Source organism: Diabrotica undecimpunctata, chromosome 7, assembly GCF_040954645.1.
Source record: "Diabrotica undecimpunctata isolate CICGRU chromosome 7, icDiaUnde3, whole genome shotgun sequence".
NCBI lineage: Eukaryota > Metazoa > Arthropoda > Insecta > Coleoptera > Chrysomelidae > Diabrotica > Diabrotica undecimpunctata.
The window spans coordinates 136,818,286-136,845,512 of record NC_092809.1 but is presented as its reverse complement, the minus strand read 5'-3'; the positions used below and the strand labels follow the sequence as shown (position 1 = coordinate 136,845,512).

The 27,227-nt window shown below is 34.4% G+C and overlaps 1 protein-coding gene across 2 annotated transcripts in view; it reads left to right on the top strand.

Annotated features, from left to right (window-relative positions):
* The window catches only part of LOC140445886 (Krueppel-like factor 7), a 730,239-nt gene that overhangs the window by 602,575 nt on the left and 100,437 nt on the right, over positions 1–27,227 (top strand). The window contains exon 4 of one of the 2 annotated variants that reach the window (XM_072538295.1): positions 19,891–20,117. In XM_072538295.1, coding sequence (XP_072394396.1) covers positions 19,891–20,066 — 176 coding nt within the window. In that variant the 3' untranslated portion in view covers positions 20,067–20,117. Of the gene's footprint in view, positions 1–19,890; positions 20,122–27,227 lie in introns of both variants that reach the window. The other variant, XM_072538296.1, reaches the window with a different exon arrangement.

The window sequence follows — 27,227 nt, the reverse complement described above, 5'->3', positions numbered from 1 at the left end:
TTTCTGCCTCTTGGCTATAGCGAAATCAAACCTTAACTGTTTATTTAATTATATTTTACATTCCTTTACTCTAGTATGGAGTATAAGGAAATCGTATGAAAAAGACAGTTAAGATTTGATTTCACGTACAAAGCGTCTATGTATCTGTTTATACGTATTTCGCCTTAATAAGGCTCATCAGAACAGCTATTCATAGGCGTTCTCAACGTGAAAAATAAATCTTTCCTGTCCTATCTAAAGAAGCAACACTAAAATGGCTTCGAAACGGACGCAATAGCGATATCTGATAATAAATCCGTAAAATAGTTTCGAAACACAATTCAGATTTCTGCCTTAATCTGAGCCTTCTAAAAGTGAAATCAAATCTTGACTGTCTTTTTCATTTTATTCTGATCTACTCTGTATGAGTACAAGAAACCAATTCGCTAATGATTTCTGCTTAGTTGAGGAGACATGTCGTGGAATGCAAATTTTAGATTCCCCATGTCTCTATTAACATCTTTATCAACGTCTGCTTTGCCTTGCAATTTTGAGAAGGCTCAGATTAAGGCAGAAATCTGAATTGTGTTTCGAAACTATTTTACGGATTTATTATCAGATGTCGCTATCGCGTCCGTTTCGAAGCCATTTTAGTGTTGCTTCTTAAAGACAGGAAAGATTTATTTTTCACGTTGAGAACGCCTATGAATATCTGTTCTGATGAGCCTTATTAAGGCGAAATACGTATAAACAGATACATAGACGCTTTGTACGTGAAATCAAATCTTGACTGTCTTTTTCATTTTATTAGGATCTACTCTGTATGAGTACAAGAAACCAATTCGCTAATGATTTCTGCTTAGTTGAGGAGACATGTCGTGGAATGCAAATTTTAGATTCCCCATGTCTCTATTAACATCTTTATCAACGTCTGCTTTGCCTTGCAATTTTTAGAAGGCTCAGATTAAGGCAGAAATCTGAATTGTGTTTCGAAACTATTTTACGGATTTATAAGGAAATCGTTTTCACGAAGAGATTTCTGTCTAGACGAATTGAAATGTCGTGGATACAGATTATAAATTTCCGTGCCACTGCATTTCGGTTCATTCGTCGTCTCTTTGTTTTGCAACGTTAGAAAACACATATTTGGGCCGAATCCTGAATTCGATGACAAAATTACTGTCACCTAAACGAACTTTTTTCGATAGATCTGCCATAGTTTTAAAATATACAACCTAAAACGTTATACGGACAGTCTGGCATCTACTGAGAGTCTACTTTTATAATTATTCAGCAGATTTCTTAAACTATTGTTGCCAATCATAAAGTCTAAGCAGGATTCACTCAGTATCGTCACAGTCAGGAAATTTCGTTGATCGAAAACTATAATTGTGAGGCGATGCCGGACCTAAAGTTGAAATTCTTCGGCTTTTCCGACAGACTCAGTATTACTTATATAATGGTTAATATTATTTTGGGTTTAGAAAAACGTGCATTTACAATAAGATTTTTATGCCATGAATTGTAAATACATTATAGACAGAGTTTTTAAGGCATAAAATAATTGTTATTTATACTGTTTTGAATTATAAATCATTTGTAGCATATTTTCTTGTTGCGCACTATCATTTTTGTTATTCGAAAAACAAGTTTAAAAAACTATGTTTCAAGCACACGCATTTACATCAACATCATTCCCATTTCTAGTATAAAAGACGAGAGTATATTGTTTTGAATTATGAAGCATTTGTTTGTACTACAAGTCAGTGGCAGGCCCAGCACAAGCTGGATTGCTTACTGGATAGCTAATTGCGCAGAACAATATCCATAATTGTGTCTTTTCATATGGAAACGTTCTATATAGGAAATAGAGCACAAGTAACGATTATAAATTCTCTATCAAGTACACTGGTGCTTTTAGCGATTCCCGTCTTATAAAATAGTTTGAAAGACGATTTGGCTTGTCGGATGATTGAACAGCTTAAATATTAAGTATTCATTTTTTATCACTGTTTTTTTCAACACTTTGTTCTTTGTTGTTGATGTCAGAAGTGGTACACATTCAGTTTTACTCACGAGCTTGTGTCAAAAACAAAGTTTTATGTGAGTAACATCAAACATAATATAATATTTAAATTTCACACATCTTACAAATATTGTACGAAACTGTTTCGGTTAAATAAATCGCGGAATGGTCCTTATCCCTTTGAAGCATCCGTCTCGAATGTAAAATAGCGCCATTTATCAAAATTTAGTCACAACTCCAGAAACAAACGGACTTCCAACAATTCCAAGATTCAGCCAAGAGAGATATAGGTTGCTATGGCTACTATGATCCCTTTAAAGTAGCTATCTGACGAGCACAATGGAAAACCACCGAAAATCATAGCATCTGTCTTTTAGTTGTGGCGCTTATCTTCTTATTGATAACGACAGAGAACTCTCTAGAAATAGTCAGACAGACGTTGCCCGTGGTTGTTGATTTTACATAAAGAGTTTGAGGTGGCTTTGAGCAGCATGAAAGGATTTCTATCATATTTTATTAGAACCGCTTAACATCTTATGATGCGGTTTTGATAGATGGGAAGTGCGGTTTAAATTTGCTGAATATATAACATTACTTGCACTTGATGCAAACAGCTGCAGGGCGAGCTTTATCTATTCTATAAATTTGAAATGTTAGCAACAACGGAAAAATGGATTGAGAATTAGAGGATGCAAACTTTTGTTTGAAAACTTAGTTAAACGGAAATTGGTTTTTCTAAATTTTCATATAATTGTGGCAAATAATATTCTAATATTATGATACAGGGATGGATACAGGGCTTGGTAAAAGTCAAAATCAAAAAAATAAGGTATTGTATTTCTAATACGACAAGTGAAACATTGGTGATCGATCGGTTGCTTTTACTGCATAATGTAATTACCACATTATTATTTTGTTTAGACAATTACAATAGCTATATAAAAAGTCTTTTTAAAGCTATATTAAAAATACCGAATTGCTGTGATGATTTTTTACCTTCTTGTAAGAAATGGCGAAGGAAGATGATATTATGTGATGATAACTATCTGCTGCTTCAACTCCAACAGATGGTCGGGTCTGACACGCTTAGAACAAGCTTAAAGGAAAATTTCTGTATTTTTCTACCAAATGAGATCTCTCCTAGTAGTGATATTTTTAAAAATTTAACTATAGCTCTGGAGATGGCTTTGTAAGCCGAAAGCTGTAAGCTAGGAAATAAATGTTAAACACTTTAAAAATAGCTTTCTTTTCCATTCTTTAATTTAATATAAGACACGACATGGAGCTATACAAACCTCCCAAGAATCTTATTGTTGATGAAGATCATTGTTTTCATTGTAGACATCTTTTCGTTGATCTAAACCGTTTTGTATTAAGGTGTTCAAACATAAAATTGCCTCTCTTGTTCCTAGTCCTCCCTTAAAACCGAATTGTGTTGACCCGCTAAGTTCTTCTAGTATCTTGTACATTCTTGAGTGTAATATCCTAAGGAAGAGTTTCAGCAAGTGACTCATTAAACTGATTAAGCGGTGTTCATTGCATTTTGTGGCATTAGCTGTTTTTGGGAACATCACAAAGGATGACTGCAGCCATTCTCGCGGAATGTAACCAGTATCATAAATTCTATTGAACAGCTTTACCAAGATTTCGATATTCTCCTCGTCTAGTAGTTTTATTGCTTCTATATTAATTTCATCTGGACCTGTTGCTTTATGCATTTTTGTGGTTCTAACTGCATATTCTATTTCACTTCGCATTATTGATGGCCCTGATAAGTTTTCGGAAGGAAGTTTGCGCGTTGGTTGTGTTGGTCTTTCCTCATTAAAAAGTCTTTCTGCGTATTCTTTCCACGCCATTGCTATCTCCTCTTCTGACTCTATGTATTCGTTTCTGTCGTTACGTATTCTTGTTCTGTGGTGGCTTTTGTGTATATTCGATATTTCTTTGATCTTCTTATGTAGTCCAAAACTATCTCCTTTTTCCTGCAATTGTTCTATTTCGTTGCACCTTTCCACCATCCAACGTTCTTTTGCTTTCTTAATTTTCTGGCGAATTTCTTTGTGTATCTGTTTGAATTTGTCTTGATTACGTTGTTGTTTATGTTGCCTTCGCTTTTCCATTAGATCCATAATTTCGTCCGTCATCCATTCGTTATGCTTTCTCTTTCTGATCTGTGTTTTAACTTCCCTGTTTACTGACAGGATATAACAGTATTCCACCTCAATTAATGAAAACTTGCAGTTAAACAATAATCATGAAACAACAGGTAACCATCATGGTGTAAAGATGTGGTTTTATATTAATCAGAAATTAAGTAAGTTATTTGAAGAGGGAGATGTGAACTATTAAACGTATATTGATAGTTGGTTAGTCTTCTTAAGGCGGGTACACATATGCGAGCAGAACTGTTCGCGAATCGTTTGTGAACGCTATGTCGCTATATTCGTTAATTTGTACGACGACGGGACGAACCGCTTGCGAGCTGTTCGTTCGTTGCTCGTCAGGAACCGCGGCCTGTCGGCTGTCGGAACAGCTCACGAGCACGAGCAGTTCGCAAACAGTTCGGCTCGCATATGTGTACTGTACCCACCTATAATTGTCAGACTATCATCACAGACACACTTTATACTTGTCAATATACAAACGTTTAAACACTACTGAACATTTGAATATCCTACACACAATATAAAACATTTACACAGACTGTTTTTGTTTTAATTAAACGGACTACAAATTTATTGAATTAGCGAAATGACATATTTAAATGGGAATAAGCCACAATTAAAGGTTAAAGTAAGTTTATTGACTTTTCAATTTCCACTTAAAAATAATTATAATTACAAAATTCAAACATTCATTACTAATGTTTGTATTTTGAGAACGATTTCCAAAGTGGAAATTGAAACGTCAATAAACTTACTTTAACCTTTAATTGTGGCTTATTCCCATTTAAATAGTAATTACTTTAAAATGCCACAAGAAAATAGCTTCAGAACAATACATGTATAGTTTGTATGTGACGTAAGTCAACATACAGTGTGACGCACCGAAAACGAAACAGAGGCATTTACTGGCAGATGATTCCTTTTTTGAAAAAACGCTCGGACCCGTCGATTTTGTTTTCGAGGGGGACACAAAATTGGCATAAAATCACTTTAACATTTGCAGCCGCTTAAGCGGGGGTGGCATCATCCCTAAAATCTTAAATGAAAAGGGGGGTCGAATGATCCATTATTTGAAAGGTCTTTCAACTCCCTTTATAATGATGTAAAATTCATGTATTCAATTCAGTAGTTTTGGAGATTTATTGATTTAAAGTTTAAAGTAGACTTTAATAGGTACATCAAATTAGTTTGTACTTCTTTCAGAAGAAATTTGAGTAAAAGCATTTTCTTGATACGTAAATGCTTTTATTTACTACGCCCATGGTTTATTAATAATAAAAATAGCAATTGAAGTGTCCTTTGTGACAAAAAAGTTGTTTCTTGAAGAAAGATAAGTAGAGAATGCCACGTACTTATTTTAAATAGGAAATAGTACATTAGTTTGCGATTGATTTGACCAATCTTTGTTGTTAAAATATCATTTATTGCTTTATACATAAATTAACCATGGTATATTCCACGGCAGAAAGGGTTGAAATTATTGAAATATTTTTCGGAAATAATCAGTGCGCTAATAGAACAGCACAAATTTTTAATGAGCGACATGAGAACAATAATGTGCACCGAAAATATGTTCTAGAACTTGTAGCTAAATTTCGGGAAACTGGATCAGTCGCCAATAAAAAACGTAATATTGAAAATCCTATAAGGAACGAAGCAACAGAAGTGGGGGTTTTAGGGCAAGTTATTGTAGATCCTACATTAAGTACCCGCAAATTGCAAACTTCGTGTGGTGTTAGTCGACGTACTATCCAACGGATTCTAAAGGCCCATAATTTTCATCCGTATAAAATTCACCTTGTACAAGAACTTAATGAAGACGATTTTGATAAGCGATTAGAATTTTGTGAAGTTATGAGTGAACGAATTACAAATGATGAACAATTTTTATTTAACATTTGCTTTTCCGACGAATGTTCCTTTTTTTTTAAATGGCGAAGTAAATCGTCATAATTGTCGATATTGGTCGGACTCTAATCCCAGAATTTACCATGAGGTACACACACAGCAGCCACAAAAATTAAATGTTTGGGCTGGCATTTTTGGCGATCATTTGGTTGGTCCTTTTTTCTTACCTGGAAATTTGACTAGTGAAATGTATTTGGAATTACTGCAAAATGCCATAGATCCTGCGCTAACAGATATAATTGAAAATCAGAATGATGGTCGATACGTTGAGAATATGTTGATGTTCCAACAGGATGGTGCCCCACCACATTACGCATTAAGAGTTCGGCATTATTTAAATCAGACCTTTCCAGGTCAATGGATTGGTAGAAGAGGTGCCGTTGAATGGCCCCCAAGATCGCCAGATTTATCACCTTTGGATTTCTTTTTGTGGGGTTACTTAAAAAGCAAAATCTATGCTACTCAGCCAACATCCTTAGAAGATTTACGACAAAGAATTGTGAATGAGTGCCATCAAATTACTCCTCAAATATTGCAAAATGTCCGGCAACGTTTTCAGCAAAATCTTTATTATTGCATGGAAAGTAATGGTGGTCATTTCCAACATTTACTCGGCTGACAGGTCAGTTCATTCTTTATTTTTTAACAACTTTGCTGCTATGTATTGATCTCCTCTTACGATGATGTATTTAAACTTTAAATCAATAAATCTCCAAAACTACTGAATTGAAGTACATGAATTTTACATCATTGTAAAGGGAGTTGAAAGACCTTTTAAATGATGGATCATTCGACCCCCCTTTCCATTTAAGATTTTAGGGATGGTGCCACCCCCGATTAGGGGGCTGCAAATGTTAATGTGATTTTATGCCAATTTTGTTTCCCCCTCGATAACAAAATCGACGGGTCCAAGCGTTTTTTTTAAAAAGGAATCATCTGCCAGTAAATGCATCTGTTTCGTTTTCGGTGCGCCACCCTGTATATACAATAAGACTACAGGTTGTAAATTATTGATTATTCGTTTTTCATCTCATCCTTATCAGTAATTGCACATCTTGTTTTTATGGACACCTTATTTTTTTGTACCACCATATTTTATATTGTGTGTAGGATTATTAAAATATTCTGTAGTTTTTAAACGTTTATTAATAACCCCATGCTTACAAGAATATTGATAGGTATGAATTGTGTGTCTGATGACATTCTGACAGTTATAGAGACTGACATAGTGATAGTTCACAACAATTTTAGTACATACAAGAGAAATTTAATTAATAAAAAAACGTTTTTTCTAAAAAAAATCCTAATACTGCGCTACTGGCAGACATTTATTTTGTTTTCAATTCATACACCTAACGTAACACAATAAAATTGTGTCAACAGTCTCTGTGCACAAGGCGCGAGTTATTGTGTCAAATTAAAATTTAATTTCAGCGAATTCATAGGAAGTTTCGTTTTATTTGCGTGCTTTGCAGCGTTTCAACTAATTGTTTTTTGAAGAAAAGTTAGAGAGCATCCGACATCGTCGGGAAATAATGTTTAGCGCAATAGTTATGATGTGTTTTTCCATAATTCGGAATATTCGCTTCAGAGAGTCAGCTATGTTAGTTTTGATTTAATTGGCGCGAATATCGTCTATATATATGATAAGCATCTCGCCTCCTGTATAAGGTCTGTATAAAGGTTCGTTTTTTTTATGGTACATCCCAGTATTTTCTCTAGAATATTCCCTCCTATGTACCTTCCCGATTGAGTTCTTGGGCTTAATAAATTAAGTTATCTTACATTACGCAGCTATGACTTTTCTTTTTTCCTATTCTTCTCTTTTCTTTGGGCTTACCTTATAAGAATAACTCCTTGTGGTCCATTAGATATCCAACGTCTATATTTCTACACGGACACTTCTGATTGATGTTAAATGTGATCATAATATGTCCTATTTAGAGTAGTTTCTTCTTTCTAATAGTCATTACAACTTCCTTCTCCTTTTTTGTTTGTCTTAACACCGTCGCCATTGGTGATTCTCTGATGTATTTTCTCTGGTTCTTCTTTAGTGTCTATAATTCCTAGTCATGCCGCACTGACAAACCATAACATCTCATAAGCTATACTTTCTCAACTATGGTGATATCTAGACTTGAAGACAAATACTTGTTTCGTTTTCATAAATATATCCCAGATGAAATTCCAGTTGAATTGTTCAAAGCCTTAGATGATTGTATAACGTAACTTGTCCGGAAGGGATATTGTGGGTTAAAAGAGAAATAAGAGTTCCAGATTTAAGTATGTTAACCTTACAAACCGCTTAGGTGTTTTGAAGGACATAACGGTGAACTTTGAGACGTGGGTCTATAGATCTAGAATAGGGTACCTATATTTAGATAAAAAATTGGGAATTGAAATGTACCAATATGAAAATGACTAAATTTTATACTAAAAGAAAGTGCGCCACCTTTTCCTTTTTCGAGAGACGAAAAAAACTCGACACTTGAGACCTATGAGACGATTGGTTTAAGAAAGAGAAAGAAGAGAAATGGAAACACTTGGAAAAATCTATGGTAAGAGACACTATGGGACAGAGCTAGAAGTACAGACATACGACAAGTAGAGGCAAGGTGGAGAACATCAAGAACTGGGTAAGACATAGAAGAGTATGGAACGATCATATAAGCCGAATGACAACAAACAGAGTAGTAAAGACGACAGTAGTAAATATAAGAAGAAGATTTGCTGACGACACGGTAATCATGGCTGATAGTATGGAAGAGCTATAAAATTTACTAGGTGCAGTAAAGATCGAATGCATCCAAATGGAACTTGACATTGATATTGATAAGACCAAGGTCTTACAAATAATCAACAACTAACCCTGTCGGTACAGCAAATAGAGAGAGTAAATAAATATCTAGGAGCCTACATCAGCTCTAAATTGGATCCAGACCAGGAGGTCGGGGTAAGAATAGAAGTGACAACTACTGCGTTGAGACTGAAGTTATGATCAAGCAGCATTGCTAATAGCGATGAAGTACCTGGGCTGTTGGAAACAAGCTAGATCCTGAACAAGAATTAACAGTCAGTATTTCTTAAGTCCAGACAGTTTTATTAATTTGAGCGGTCTATGTTCTATTCACATCTCAGTCTGCAGCTAAGACTAAAATTTATAAGACGTTATATATCCTCAATATTGCTGTATGGAGTCGAGACATGGACGCTAAAGACTGTGAGCTGAAATCAATTAGAAATTTTCGTGATGTGCGTTTATTGACAAGTCTTGAAAATTCCTTGGTAGCAAGAATATCGAATGACGAAATTCTACAACGAAAAAATTTATACAGAGAACTTTTAGCAGTGATAAAAATACAAAAAGCAAATGTACTGTACTGTAAGGGCAATCAAATGGAGCAAATGAGGAAAAGCAACAGGCCCAGACGACATATACATAGAGGTTCTAACAATATAGACGCCTTGGTGGATCTTTTTAATATTTATGAGTCCGGTCAAATGCCACAGGACTGGCTTCAATCAGCCCTTATACCAATCCCAAAAAAGCCAAACGCTAATAGTTGCGACCAATTCCGAATGATCAGCTTATTGAGCCAGGTCCTAAAACTCTTCTTAAAGATAATTCACACAAGAATATACAACAGATATATGAAAGAAACATTAGCCCCACACAGTTCGGATTCAGACAAGGATTTGGCACAAGAGAAGCACTTTATAGCTTAACTGTCCTCCTTCAGAAATGCTTGAAGAATAATATAGACAAGACGATGGTAATAATGGTTAGTAGAACACGAAATATGCAATTAAATATAAGAGTAAAAATAAGAACATGAAAAAGGTCCCCAACTTCAGATATCTCGATAGTTGGATAACTATTGATCTAGATCCAGCCATAGAGATACGTAGCAGGATTGAGCAAGCCAGAACAGCATTTACTAATATGAGAACCTTGCTAAGCAACAGCAGCCTTAACTTAACGCTTCGATATCGCTTTGTAAAATGTTACATTTACTCCATACTGCTATATGATGTAGAAACCTGGACCATAAAGGCCAATGTGATGAACCGATTGGAGGCCTTTGAAATGTGGGTATTTAGAAGACTACTTAAAATTCCCTGGACAGATCACACAACAAATGTCGAAGTATTAAATCGAATGGGCAGAGAACGAGAATTGCTGCCAATAATAAAAAGAAGAAAGATTGCTTATCTGAGTGATATATTTCGAAATTCCAAGTGCCAGTTCTTAAAGCTTATTATGGAAGGGAAGATAGAAGGAAAACGGGGCAAACGGGGAAAGAAATACTCATGGCTTAAAAACATAAGGGATTGAACAAACCTCGATCCCCATGCACTCTTTAGAGCCACACAAGATCGAGAGGAGTATGCCAGAATTGTCGCCAACATCCACTAATTGGATAGGGCACCATAAGAAGATATGTACTGAAACGTGTGTCACATATTATGAGCCACAAGAAATACTGTCTTGTCTAAGTAACTATAAAGGATAACATAGAAGAAAAATGCCGCGTTGGAACAAAAGCTATCCTGGATAAGACACAGTGAACCGTGATACGATTAGAAGACTCATACGAGTATCAGAAAACATGATAATTTTGACAGAGTAACCACTAGGCTCCGTTAATGAACACAGCGGTCGAAAAAGAAAAAGTTACCTGGTTAACACACGAAGAAGCAAACTAAGCAGAATATTTGATCGATTAAATCTAAAAACTTTTTGCTAATTTTAAGCGAGTACAGCTGATTCACTGACCGTTTTATATTCAACTGACGAAGGGAAATATCTAAACTATGCATTTGTTGTGGCTTAAAAATTATCAGTCGGAAAACAAATTTCGTGGCCTGGAATTGGCTCAAACGGCAAATCGAATATTGTTGTGTACTAAACATACAAGAGCCAAGTTGTAAACGTAGTGACCTATGGAAATAATTCGATTGGCAGAAAATTGGATAAACTTGTGCAATCAATTTTGTTGGTTTGCGAGTTATTGTTTGCTTGTAAATCAAGTAGCTTGCAGCATTGTTGATTACAAGTAAACAGTGGAAACAGATTTTCCCTTTCAGTAAATATTATTGGATAGTTCGATAATAAGTTTGATTCTTACAAGGATTTTCCCTTTTGAGATAGAAATTATTTAGTTATTAATAAATTGTCGGCCTTAAGATCTCAAGATTCGGATTTATTACAATAATTGTTCGACAAGCCTTGCAGCTCTCAGTGCATTAAAACTTTTTTTATTTTTAGTAATTATCTTCTTCTGGCTCTTCAAGTTTTGTAACATATAAACACCACTTAATTGTGTACAAACAGCTACCACAGTTGACTGTAGAGATGTGTGCCTAATAAAAGATGGTAAATGCTCTGATCATTGGCAACACTATTACACAAATAACTACTAAGGTCCTGGCTTTAGGCTGGTAGAGGTGTCTTGGTCGGGAGTCGACATAGCTAGAGACTATAAGTGGTGCGCGAGGTAGATAAATAAGAGAACACGAAAGACAAGAACATTTTTGGCAGCACCCTGTTTTGAAAGGATTAGGGAAACCTAATAAATAAAAGAACTGAAAGGAAGTAAGGCAAGAGCGATAACGGGAAAGATACAACATGATTCTACATAGTCATGAAAGAGTAGGGAGAGCGGTAATTATATCTCGCGGAAAACATTAATAATGCAACACATATCAGTATACATAACAAGATAAACTAATGAAGGCAAATAATAAATTGTACGTGAAAGAGATACTATTAAAAATAATATTTAAAAGGAGAAAATAAATACCGTTTTAACATAAAAGAAATAAATGTTGGACCTAGTTAATTCTATGTTTCTATCATAAGCACTTATACCCAATGACTTACAACTGCGGTAGTTCTTTAGGTGGGTACACATATGCGAGCCAAACGGTATACGTACCGTACGCGTACAGATCCTTGAAAAATATTCTACATCGTACTGATCGCATACTTATCTCGATCCATGGAAAGCGACAAACCAACAACGAACACACATGTGCGAAATGATTCATTTTATTTATAATTTGGGTACTGATTTATGTTTCTGTTTTTGCTTGTTTAACAAAAATAAAAATATGTACAATAATCAGTTTACTGTTTTCACACGTCCCTCTATGAAGGAACACGTCATTCACACAATATCGATTTGATGAGACAATAAAAATGTTCGCTGCGTCTAGTAAGCGCCGTCCAAACTGAAAGACGAGCTTCCTTTGAAGTCGTGGAATAAACCGCAACAATTTGGTTCGAGACGAGTCACGATGAAACAGTACGCAAGCGGTTTTTTCTGCCGTACACATTAACGAATATAGCGTTCGCATACCGTATGCATACCGTTTGGCTCGCTATCTAGCTACCTTTAGCTAAACCTTGTCGTTACATAAATCTCACAACTTACAACGTATCACATTCACAAAAATAAATGTAGGTAAAACTAATGTCGCGTGGAGGTCAAACTGCTGATAAATTAATAATTAAAAAGAAATAATTATGCGACAAGCGACCAACCTGTAAAAGAAGCTAAACAACGACTACTTGAGCAGCTTTAGGTTTTTAGTTTTTATCCAGTCACTCCAAAAGTTTCTAACAGGAATTTGGAAATTCCTAGCAGACTCCTTCTGGGAAGCTTAGAAAGTAACCCTTTCGATAGTAAACAAATTTCAATGGAATTTATTGCTTTATTTACAAAATCCGAAGATATAGGTAATGGCTTTGAATCCATACACAGTAGATGAATAGCCAGGGGCGTACTGGTTTTTCACGTTGGAGAAATTAGTAAGTAATATTTTTCCACCTATGTAGGGTTAAACTTTAGCACGTAATATATAACCTACTCATAAAACGCGCTTATTGAAAATTTGATTGGCCAAATATAAAAAAGAAAAATATGGAGCTGCCCCCATTTTGCACGGTAGAGTAAAAAAATGTTAAAGATAAATTTGAAAGCAATTTCTTAAAAAAATGTTACAAGAGTTTGTACATATAAACTATTCGTCTCTAAAACTATCTTCGTTTGGCTGAGTAGATTTTTTTTTGTAATAGATATCTCACAACTCAAAGGAATTTAAAGTCAAAAACTGCAAACACAAAGTCAAGGACAGGAAATAATGGAAACAGATAATCCACCAAGCTATAGACGAACTGGCCTGACGAACTGATTTAAATACTAATTTTAGCATTATGCTTACCCAGTTTATCTACCAGAAACTTCTATTAATCGGTTGAATTAGCTATATCTGAATAAATGCAACGGACGATTTTGATTCTATTGTTGCAATCGCTTTCCAAACTCCATACACCCTATTAACATCTCGTAACCACTGAAATTTATTGGAAAATGCATTTCAAACTAAATCTATAAATTAGTTTATGTCGAATCCGAACACCACCGCCAAGAAACTTCTCTCACGGTCGGCTTGGAGAATCATTACGTTCAATTGTAATTGTAACAAGCGTTTGTTATCGTATTGCACGATTCGGAAATGTAGTGAGCTTCAATAATATCAAAGTTCCTCGCTAACAACAGTGCTCGATATTTCGGAATCGAGGACTTCGAAATGACAACCAATAAAGGAGGCGAAGGTTTTAGTTCGGTGATATTTTTGAGTCCTTCGACGGAATATCAAAATTAGGGCAAACATTTGATTTTGTATTCGAGGGGATTGTCTTCAGTAATGGTTTCTAAGACAAAGGATGTCTTTTAATTGTCGAATAATATTTGGAAACTTATAAAGGCCGATAAATTAAGTACAAGGGATTACCTGTTTGAACAGTATTTTTCTTTCATTTTTACGCAGTTTCTACCAAAAAAATTTCTCACAATTTCAACGTACAAAATGTATATTAAAATGTTTAATGCATAAATAATCCTGATTAATTTGGATGTGCATAAATACGTTTTTATCTGCTAAGCAGTTCATAACCTCTTCTAGACTGGGGGGCTAACAACACAGTATCGTCCGCATATCTTAGGTTATTAATGTAACTCCGATGATAACCACGGCTATGGCTATGGCTATATCTTCCAAAATTTCACTAAAAATAAATTCGAAGTGTATTTTGAACAGTAAGAGCGACAATACTTAACCCTGTCGTACTCCTCTTAAGATATGTTTTTCATCCAATATATTCCATCAATTCGAACTGAAGCGAACTGGTTCCAATAAAAGTTGTAGAAGCTAGCAATTATTCGAGTATCTCTTCCATTTAGAGATAATTTTGTCATGTATTACTGTATCAAAAAATGCTTTTTCATAATCAATGAAACAGATATAGATACAAATTAGTGAATACGATTTTATTAAATTTAAAAGGTTTTTATTCAGTTTCAGTATCGTCGACTTCATCTTCACTTTGCAATTCAGAATCGTCACTTAAATTAATTATGAAATTTTCTTCCAAAGGTTCTGCTTCCAAAAAGTATCATATAACTTGAAAATTTTTAATATTAAAAAATGTGTGTTTTTGTGCCGCATATTGTTTAAGAGATGGCCATACTAACTAAATTGGATTTAAGTCTGGATGATGAGAAGGTAACCGCAAAATTTTTCGTGGATTTTCCATTTTGTCTCTGGGTGGTGTGTGTGCTTAATTAGGGATGTCACGTTTAGGCGACTCTTTTATATCTTCAAGGCACCTTTTTTGCATGGAGGGTGTAGACACTAATGCTAATCTTTGTAGCACTGGTGATAGTTTTTTAGGGTCTTGCGGAGGAAGTAGAAAGACTAGAGAGAGAGGGCATGCTGATATAAAAACGGCTCCTTTCAGATATTTCGTCTTTGATTACATTTATTGTTTGGTTTTGATATATGGAGAGGCGTAACTGTAATGGGCTAGGTGTGTACAAATCTCAAAGTGAGCTATTTAACTAATGATAGTAAAAAACTGTAATTTCCTTTAGAATGTTTTGTGTATTCATCAGGGAGTTCATGGCTAGCAGAAGTCAGCAATTTGGTGTGGAGGTGAGAGTTTCTCTTTGGGACGTCTTACTAATACATTTCTGAAAGATGAGCAGAGAGTTTCTAGGGTGTTTCTTGGTTGTAACTCCTGCTTAAAGGGGAAAGCGTTTCAAGGGATGTGGGGATCTTCACATGGTCGGGATGTTCGATAGTTAATCTATTTGGGCGGGGAGGAAGTCCATTCAAATAAACTGGCTAGATGACTAGACGATGTAAAGCGAATGAAAGCGATTTTCCAAGACACCCACACTTTTTCTACATGATTTTACTTTACGAGTTCCTAACTGGAGGACGAATGAGAACTGATCTTATAATAGCCTAAAATCCACCAAAACTCCGAGTCAAAAAAGCTATTATAGTTTTGAAATGTGTAATAGAATCTTTAGTTTGTCAGTATATACTATATTGTGAGTAGTTCTGGCTAAATCACGATAGAATATAACATAACAGAACATTTTGTTTATTTTATCAAACAATTAACAACAGTTGTATCTATCTTAAAATTATATTTATTATATTTTAATTCTAAAAAAACATTAATAAATATAGCACTGCATAAATAACATCTGAGGATCCGTAATTTTCACAAATCTTAGTATTATAAAGCGTTATCTTTTAGAATAATGTAACACTAAGAGGTAAGTACGCCATATTAAATAAATAAGTAATCCTAAAAGTTGAGCTTTTAAGAGGTTCTCTCCACTGCTATAAATAAATTATTACTCCCTCATTCGCTGTATTACAGTTTTCTTGGTTAAATTTTTAAAACTCTCAAGTCTGCACACTGTTTTGAACAAATCAAAAGTAACTTAAAATCAGTGAAGTAAGCGGTTGTAGCTTGTTGTTTTGATATTAAGCTTTTAGGAATTGCTAATGGACATTGTTGAAATTACCCTTGTTATTATTCTCTTTAGGTTGTAATCAGGGAAATGGCATGCTAAAATTGTACTTACAAATTGTTTATTTTGGTCTTTTTAAAATATAATGGTTTGTTGAGGACGACGTTTTAACAAGGTCTATTAAATTATACGTCTTAAACAAACCACAGAGGAGTCATCAGGAAAAATTACGGTTGGGTTATATTGTTAGAGTAAAAATTTAAAATTGATAAATTGCACAATAAAGACGCAAAAAAATTCATTCAAAATCATAATAAAGATGTCTATAAGACTTCAGAAGTCGATCTCGAAAACAATTGTAATAATTTCTATATTTTCCAAGCTACAGTCTTGTACATAAAAACATTGGATAGCTGGTAAAAAAACTCACATTTAAAAAAAAACCTATGACCAATAGGAACGAAGTTAGGGACTATTTTTTTAAAAATCATATCTCCATTGTTTATAAACATTATGAAGTAAAATTTGCACAAATTTTGAATGAAAATCTAAACTTTATATTAAAACTTATCATCCAATTCATAAATTCATCAAATTTTTCGAAACTTACAGCCCTTCGAAACGAAGGTACTTTCGAAAGATCGACATTGGAAAGTGAAGGGGATAACTGTTTTGGCTCCGTTTTTTTTTTTTCGAGATCGGAACTTCAAATTGAAACACGTAGGAAACATTTACATTATCTCGGCTTCCATTGCAGTTAGAAGCCTCTTTTTTTAATCTGGGGTAGCTCGTCGAAATATGAATAACTACATAGTTTTCACTGGCCGGAAAATATGGGAAACACCGAAAATATCATAATAATTATTATATACACGTTTTTTGAGACGGTGATCGTGAATTAGTATCTGATATATTTGGTCACTGATCACGGTTATCGACGTGAACAAGGAACGGTAGTTCTAAACGGTAGTGACTAAATCACCGGTAGTGAAACCACGTCCCATTACTTGTATTTACATCATGTCCCGTAGAGTGGATGAGGTGAGAGAAACATATTCGCAATTGAAAAGAGCATCCAAGAAGATTGGACTTGAATTAAACATCCAAAAGACAAAAGCACTAACATGGTCATGATCGAAGAAACCAGAAATAAAATTAAATAAGAGGACAATATTGAAGCAACGACGTGCTTTACCTATCTAGGGGTTGAATTAAATACAGGGTAAACAGAAAAGGCAGAATAATGAATAATAACATAGATTTCTCGCTCACTGCAAAAATAAAATTAAAAGTTTTTAAAAAAAATTCTAAGGAAGATTTTTGAATCTTTCTTCGAAAATGATTTATGGAGATTTATATACAGGGGGCGGCATAAGTGCGAGGAAGTCCAGTAATTACTCATTTATTCAGACTCAGACCGACCGAAGAGGGGAACCATATTTATTTTATTTGATTCTATTTATTTTATTTGTTTTATTTTATTTTATTCTATTTCATTTTATTTTATTAAGAAACACGCATGGGACTGCATTTACTATTTTACATAGTGTGGTCGCGCGATCGTTACAGTAGTATTGCGTTATTTTTATTTTATCATACCTCTACACGATCCACCACTCCCTTCGTAGACCGTGGTGAGAAAGCTATGCTTCCAAAAAAATATTTAGGTAAAAATTGCATATATATAATTGAATCGTTTGTTGTTGCAATGGAGTAAGCTCCATTTTCTATTTTTTCTAGTTATAGTAAAAACCCTTTTCTCTTTCTTTATCCGCGTCATTTGGTGTTATTAAGGAAGCAAGCCCTGATACACTGCATTGATATAATGTATATTACGAAACTGAATTTAGTGCAGAAAGGAGGTAAGTGATGTCGCTGGCCGCTTTCAACAATGTACGACGTAAACTTCACGTGGTTTAACAGTTCTTGCTGCATTATCGAGGCAGCCATTTGCATTGTGTACTTTGCCGTGATAAGTTCTGTTGTTGTTTTTAAGACATAAAAATGGAAAAACGTTTTAATAGTGAACAAACCTAAGTTAAACACAGGAGGAGAGGTGTGAGATATGACGATGAAGATAAGAGAAATGTTATAAAGTAGAACAGAATAAAAGTTATTTCATATGTTATTTACAGAGAAAAAATAGTCCCGAATGAGAAAATTGATATGAAATATTTTACAGATTAAACACAAAAAATGAGCAGGATATATATCTACATGGACTTATAGAAACACGTAGTGTTCGTAGGAGAAAAAAGACTACTGAAATGAAATAATGAAAAAATGATGTAGGGGAGCACGGGGTACAATGAAACACAAATTTGTTTTTTATTTTTCCTGTTTTTGCATGTAGGTACATATATAGGTTTGAAATGTTTCTTAAAAGATGCCCTTCGGTACTAGAAACAGACTTAGTAGCATCAAAAACCTTATTATTAACTATTTTGAATAATAATACATTCAAGTTTAAAAAAAAAATCAAGTTGTCCATCTATTTTGACTTCCATTTTGTTGTTTTGGTAGATGTTATCGATAGTTCTCATAATATTTAGGGGAACTTCTCTATTACATAATATATAAAAGCAATTCAGTAAATATAAACGTTTCGAATAATGCTACTCAACTAGATAAAATATTGCAGTTTTTACCTTAAAATCCAACGATGTCCGGACGTAACAATTTAGTTTTGTCACACAGAAACACAATTTCCTCAGCCGCTTCCTAGCTATAACTGAGATTATAACGAAACAAAGATGACTAGTTCTGGTGTCGACCGAAGTGCCACTGACAGTAACAGGTTCTTATTTACCCGCCAGAATTTGAAATACGAACAATGTTTTAAGGTGCCCAGTGTTAGAGATCCGGGTACGAATAGAAATGGCAAGGGCAGCGTTCTTAAAATTCAAACAATTGTTCTGTGACAAAAATCTGAATATTGCGCTGAGACTGAGGTTTGTTGAATGTTACGTCTGGTCGCAACTATTTTACGGGGTAGAAACATGGACACTAAAAGCGCAAATAGTTAAAAAGATTAAAGCCTTTGAACTTTGGATATACCGGAGAATGTTGAGAATCCCATGGACTGCCAGGGTCACCAATGAGGAAGTGCTGAGAAGAATGGGTCGAGACAAAAAATTGTTGAGAACGATAAAAGTACGCAAGACTGCATACCTTGGACACATACTAAGAAATAATAAATATAGCCTTCTGCAGGTCATCATGCAGGGTAGAGTCGATGGCAAAAAGGGAATAGGTAGAAAGAGGAAGTCATGGCTGCGAAATATTCGAGACTGGACAAACATGACTGTAGACGAATTATTCCACGTTGCAAAAGACAGAGAAGCTTTTAAAAATGTGGTCGCCAACCTCCGTTAATGGGGACGGCATAGGAAGAAGAAGAAGAAGTGTTTCAACGTGCCCCGTGCTCCCCTACCTATCTCCATTTTGTTCTTGTTGATAACATTAGGGTACGTGTTTGTAAAAACACATTTCTTAGTTGAAATGATATTTCGAAAAAGAGAGTAGATCGGATCAAAATTTTGTTAACAAACAACCAATCACCATGTGACAAAAGGGGCCACAGTGTGAAGGTTCGTGCAATTCCCGAAGAAGAATAAGTCACCATGTTGAATCATTCCCTCTTAAACAGACACGATACTCTGGTAAACATATGTCACTTATCTATTCTTTTGAATTATCTGGCAACCGTGTTGATATTGCTCTATTTCTAGAATCAGTTATCTTAAATTGTTCAGTGTATTCAGATTTTCTCTTCTTAATTTTGTTAATTTGTTGCACGTAAATAATATAGAATATTTTTCTACTGAAGTAGGTAGATTTTATTAAAATTCTCCCTTTTAAAAAACTACTTTTATATTTTTTGTATTTATATTTTCAGAGTTTAAATTTATAGCAAGTGCCATAGGTAAAGCCATTTAAAATCTTTACTTTAACTAATGGTTTTTCTTTGTTTCAGGCGAAAAACCCTATAAATGCTCGTGGGATGGCTGCGAGTGGAGATTTGCCCGTTCAGACGAACTCACCCGACATTACCGCAAACATACAGGAGCCAAACCCTTCAAATGTCGCCATTGTGACCGATGTTTCAGCCGATCTGATCATTTAGCGTTGCACATGAAGCGGCATACCTAGATAGCTCTACCTCCTACTTTATAAATCACTGCCAGTTAGTTACCTAAAACAGTGAGTATGTATATTTATCAATTATTTCTATATTTGTATCAAAAGTATATTGAAAAATGTTTGATCGAGGGCAATCAATTTGATTGTCTGTAAATGATATTGATTTTGTACAGCATGTTGTTTCATTAATTTATATTGACTGTTCTGCTTAGCTCCGTTGGAGGTTGGAGCTCCTCAATAGAGGTTGGCAAACATAACGTGGTATTACTCTCCTTTGGGCTAATCTAAATAAGCAATTGGACTTTGTAAGTCCTAGATTTTTGAGATACGATTTCACTAATTTTGAGTCATTTTTGCCGAATTTCCGGAACTTTTTAACTGGAAATGACATTAAAACCGGTACTAAATATTCGAGCTCGACTTTTCAATACGCGTCGATTGATAGATCACATGTACCAATTCTGCGACTATAATGTGGCAATCCCGGTTACAACTTTTTACCCGGAAGTAACATTAAGTATACATTTGTTTCCGTCTTGTTAAGATGCATCGAATAATATATCGCTTGTACTATTTTAGCGACTTCAAAATAGTACTTCCGGTTGCAACTTTAAAACCGGAAGTCTAATGTCAAATTTCTCACCTTTAATACCATATTTGAGTGAAAACGTGAATTAAAAATATTATTTGCCTAACATTAGGATTGAATTACAATTGACGCTTAGAACCCTTTGAAATGTGGCTTTTTAGATGACTCAAAAATATTTTGAACGGGTAATGTACACAACGAGGAAGTTCTTCAAAGTTCAATAAAGAAAAGGAGTCAATTTGCAGTACAAAAAAGAAAAAAGCATATCTGAGCCATTGTGTAAAAAGCAGTGGAGCAAAGCTTTTGTGCAAAGTTAATTATCAAATGTAAGAAATTTTACCAGACAGGCCAGTGGGAGGCCAGCATTACATCATTACAATACCAAATTTCCCAAAGAGGAAAGAGTAAAAATCGTATCAATTCTTGTACGCTCATATTGCCTAACACAATAATATTATATTTAAGATGCTGTAACAACTGATTTTATATTAAAAATAGAGAATTTGATAAATCTCAAATAAGTAAATACGCATGGGATAATGAACATGGGATTCAATGGAATGATTCAAATATAGTCCTAAAAGAAACGGATGGTAAAAAGAGAAAAATCAAAGAAGCGGCTCTAATTACGCTAAATGACACCAATTGTGTCGCAAATTCCTCGGCAGAATGTAGTAGGATCTGGTTACCCATATTGAAATAGGAAGTTATTAAAAGGAAAATACCATTATTAGTAAGTCAGTAACATGTAGAGCATATATCATTTATGTTTTTAAATAAGTAACAAACATATAAAATCAGAATTTGGTGTTTATTGAAGGTAAACTAAATGCACGACCAAATACTTACCATGTCGGGATAGTATTATGGGGTTTTTTCTGGTTTTTTCCTCATAATTTACTATGGAATCACTAACAGGAGAATTTTACTGTCATCATGGCATGTTATGATCTTTCCTGATGGATATTCTCAAGTTAAAGTTGATTTCATGTAATCGAATGAACTATCTCATAAGTAAAGTCGTCTCAGGAGCGCAACAATATTAGCAATATCATTTTAAAGTCGTGTACTTTAAAATGTATAATGTATGTTTGAAATGTTAATATAAATGAGTCAGATAAAATTAAATTATTAGAAGAATTTTTCACTAAGAAACAGAAAAACAAAAATTTGTTTAATTTACTAATGTTTGTATTTTGAGAACGATTTCCGAAGTGGAAATTGAAACGTCAATAAACGTACCTTAACCTTTAATTGTGACTTATTCCCATTTAAATAGTAATTACAGAGAAAATGATTTAAACAGAACCTGGCTACTATAATTAAAACTTGTACAAATAGTATATATATATATATATATATATATATATATTATATTATTATATTATATATATATATATATATATATATATATATATATATATATATATACAGGGTGAGTCACGCTCAACGGGACGGAGCCTACCGGGGAAATGGCTAAAGATATTAAAAATTCCTTTTGTAGGAATACGTAGGTCAGTACCGGCTACAAATTAAAATTTGTGAGATATATACAGGGTGTCCCAATTTGGCGTAATGATATAAACTTATACTTTTTTAAATGGAATAACCTATATTTCACTTTAATTTTGAATTCTACTGAACAAAATAATGTTACTTTATTCAACATTCCCTATACCTATTTTTGACCGGTTTCGATTTATTTGGGTTTTTCTGAAAATGTACTATTCGCGAAATTAATTAATTACACAATATCGCATCAATTATAATTAACGCCTTTTTGTCAATTAATTTTCAAGTGTCCATGCTTTACATCAGAATAATTACCAATTGAAATTAATCTACAGAGTGTTCGCAATACGAAGTGTCAATGCTGTATAATAGTTTGTGTAATTACTTTCTTAACTTAAAAGGGACACCCTGTATTTTACTTTAATTTTGAATTCTAATCAAAAAAATAATATTACTTTATTAAACAATCCCTATACCTATCCTTTATAATTTTAGATTAATTTGGGTTTTTTTGAAAATGCACTATTCTTGAAATTAATTAATTACACTTTATTACATAAAGTTAAACAAAACACACTAGAAAAAAATTAATTTACATTAAATGTTCAAAATGGTGTCCATTTTCTTCAATACATAACCTCACTCTGTGTTCAAAATTTTGTTTTACTCTTCTTAGCATTTCTGGAGTAACTGTTGCAAACGCATTACGAATACGCGTTTTCATGTCTTCAGTGGTTGTAGGTGGAGTTTGATAAAACAAACTTTTAATATATCCCCAAAAAAAAAGTCCATTGATGTTAACCCAGGTGATCTAGGGGGACAATTGACAGCACCACCCCTACCTATCCACTTTCCGGGAAATTTTCTGTCTAAATATTCTCTAACGTTACGCGTGTAATGTGCTGGAGCACCGTCTAGCTGCAGAAACATTGTTCTTCTAAAATTTAAAGGGAAATTTTGCAAAAGTATCCAAAAGTCTCTTCGTAGAAATCTTAAAAACTTTTGTCCATTTAAATGGCCATTAAAAAAATACGGTCCTATCACATGTTCTCCTATTATTCCACCATATACATTAAGGGACCATCTGTTTTGTCGATCAGTACATCTATATTCATGTTGATTTTCCGTATTATAATAGTGAAAGTTATGTCGGTTCACGAGTCCATTCATTATTATGGAAAGTAGATTCATCAGTGAACAAAATTTTATCAAAAAAATGTTGATCTGCTCCCGTTTTGTCTAGAAACCATAAACAAAATTCTAACCTACGTTCAAAATCAGTTCCATACAAATGCTGATGCATTTGAATATGGTATGGGTGATATTGATATTTTTTAAGAATTCTGCATATACTAGTTTGGCTTACTTCAATCTCCCTGGCCATCGTCCTTGTACTTGTATTTGGATTTTCAATAACTGATTGAATAACTTCTAATTCGGTATTTTCATCTTCAGTTATCGGATTTATTAATTTTCGTTTAGTATAAACAACACTGCCAGTTTCACGAAACCTTGTTAAGACTCTGTCAAATACTTCTTTACGAGGATGACGTTTTAAGGGAAATCTCTCAGCATAGACTCTTGATGCTAACAAACTGTTTTGATCACATTCACCCAGTATTAAAATCATATTTACTCGGTCTTCAATTGAATAATCTGCCATTTCTATTTAATTGAAAGCAATACAGTTAATAGTTTGACAGCTAGGTACCTTTTGTTTTTTCATGGCATTCTTTATAATAACGAGCTATGTAATTAATGACATTTAATGTTCCAGGTAACATAATGCAAATAGATTTGAAGATACTAGATATTAATATAAAATTTTATAATAGTTTGATTATAATAATTGTTACAACATTCAAATACAGGGTTTTTGTTTAAGTTAGAGTAGAACTTTATATAATAAAGTGATAAAAATTAATTAATTTCAAGAATACATAGTGCATTTTCAAAAAAACGCAAATAAATCGAAAATTCTCAAAGATAGGTATAGGGATTGTTTAATAAAGTAATATTGTTTAATTAGAATTCAAAATTAAAGTAAAATACAGGGTGTCCCATTTAAGTTAAGAAAGTAATTATACAAAATATGGTACAGCATTGACACTTCAGATTGCGAACACTCTGTAGATTAGTTTCAAATGGTAATTATTCTGACGTAAAGCATGGACACTTGACAATTAACTGACAAAAAGGCGTTAATTAAAATTCATGCGATATTGTGTAATTAATTAATTTCGCGAATAGTACATTTTCAGAAAAACCCAAATAAATCGAAACCGGTCAAAAATAGGTATAGGGAATGTTGAATAAAGTAACATTATTTTGTTCAGTAGAATTCAAAATTAAAGTGAAATATATGTTGTTCCATTTAAAAAAAGTATAAGTTTATATCATTACGCCCAATTGGGACACCCTGTATATATCTCACAAATTTTAATTTGTAGCCGGTACTAACCTACGTATTCCTGCAAAAGAAATTTTTAATATCTTTAGCCGTTTCCCCGGTAGGCTCCGTCCCGTTGAGCGTGACTCACCCTGTATATATATATATAAATAACGTTCAAATTTATAAGCAGAAGAGGCCTTATCATCATTATCATGCAACCTCTTCTGTCCACTGCTGGAAATCGGTCTCTCCCATTTTTCGCCACTCTTCACGGTTCTGTGCTTCTTGTTGCGATTTCTTGGATATTCGTCTAATGTCGTCCATTCAGCTTGTTGGTGGTCGTCCTCTGCTGCGTTTGTTTTCTCGTGAGCTCCAGTCAATTAGTTTTCTGGTCCATCTTGTGTCTTTCAGTCTCGCTACGTGACCTGCCCAATTCCATTTCAGCTTGGCTATACGTTCGACGACATCACTGATACCTGTTCTTTTCCTTAAGTTTTGATTCCTTATTTTGTCTTTTTTTGTCACGCCGAGAATTGATCTTTCCATGCGCCTTTGTGCCATTCGCATTTTTAGTGCTTTTGTTTTTGTGAGCGTGAGAGTTTTCACGAAGAGGCCTTATACAGAGTCGTATAAAAGTTACTGCTTTCTGAATTAAATGGAATTGGAAATACGTGAAATTAAACTTAAGTTTTTTTTAATCGTTACAATACATAGCGTTGAACTACAAATTTCATTGACATTTGGTACTAACTTTTTAAATAGCCAACATAACACAAAACAACTTTTTATTCGTGTAACGAGGAAGTAAAGCTGATTTTAAATTTGAAATAAAATACAGAGCGTTTCATTTGAAAGACATATCTTTGATGTAGTACTGCATGGTAAGAAAGATCCTGTACATTCGTAACTAATTTTAAAATTTGAAGCTTAGCTCTACCTCCTATTTTTGTAAATAGCTTTTTCGGTATCTCTTATAATAATAGATACTACGGACAAAGTTGATTACCCTGTATATGCCCTATCATAAGTGATATCGACAGAGTGTTGGAAACATGGAAAAACTATTGTTCAGAGCTCTACAGGGAAGAACACGTAAATCTAGGCCACACTTCAGCCCTCGAAAACATCGCATACAACCCTGAACCTGAAATTCTGCTGTCCGAGATTGAAGAAGCTGTAACTCACCTCAAGAAGAATAAATCCCCTGGCTGCGATGATATCACGGGAGAGCTCCTTCAGAACATGGGAGACAAAGGATGTTACATAATGTGGAAACTTTGTAATAAAATTTGGAGATGCGGAAAGTGGCCCAGAGAATGGCGCACATCATTGTGCGTACCAATCCATAAAAAAGGAACAACTACAAAGTGTAGTAATTATCGTACCATCTCACTGATTTCCCATCCAAGCAAAATATTACTAAGAATCATTAAACGCCGTTTGCAACAATACTTAGACAAACAAATTCCCCAAGAACAAGCAGGCTTTGTCAAAGGGAAGGGTACGAGAGAGCAAATCCTTAATATGCGGCAGCTCATAGAAAAGCCCCGCGAATTTAAAATTCCAATAATAATCTGTTTTCTAGACTACCAAAAGGCATTTTATTGTGTGAAGTGGGAAGTTCTCTGGACAGTTCTTCATGAGATGGGAGTTCCAGATCATTTGGCAATATTAATTAAAAACTTATACGAAGATAACTCAGTTAAAATAAGAATTGAAAACCAGCAATCTGATACCTTCAAAACCAGCAGAGGTGTACGACAAGGGTGCATACTATCTCCAGACCTGTTCAATTTATATGGAGAATACATAATGAGGAACGCACTCGATGGATGGAGAGGCGGCATCTCCATTGCAGGAAAAAAGATCTCAAACTTAAGATTCGCAGACGATACAACACTGATAGCAACATCTGAAGAGGAGATGTCGAGACTGATAAAGAGAGTAGAAACCGAAAGCAACAAGTGTGGGCTCAAGATTAATAATCAGAAAACAAAAATCATGATTGTGGACCACGCGAATATCCTCCAAACAACAGGCGCCCTAAATCAATTCGATAAAGTAGACGAGTTCACGTATCTAGGATCTTCCTTAAGCAATGCAACCTCCTCCCATACGGAAATTCGCAGAAGAACAGGGATGGCCAAGAACGCGATGAGTCGACTGTCAAAAATATGGAAGGACCGCTCTTTATCCAAAAAACTCAAAATGAGACTGGTACGGACACTCGTTTTTTCAATCTTCAGTTACGGTGCCGAAACATGGACAATAAAATCAGAGGATAGGAAAAGGATTGACGCATTCGAAATGTGGTGCTGGAGACGAATGCTACGCGTCTCGTGGACGGAGCACAGATCCAATCAGTCGATTCTCGAAGAGCTAAACATTTAGACCAGACTCTCCTCTCAGTGTCTTGCAAATGTTTTAAAGTTTTTTGGCCCCATTGCGAGAAGAGACAATGACAACTTAGAAAGACTAATTGTGTGCGGAAACGTAGAAGGACGTAGAGGCCGAGGACGCTCACCTATCCGATGGTCAGATCAAATACAGAAAGCCACTGGAGAGACGTTTTCCGAGTCCATGAGAGCAGCCCAAAATCGCAAGAGATGGAGAGAATTGATAGCCCGCATTGTAGGAAATCACGATCCTCAGCAATGAGGAAACGACAAGAGAGAGA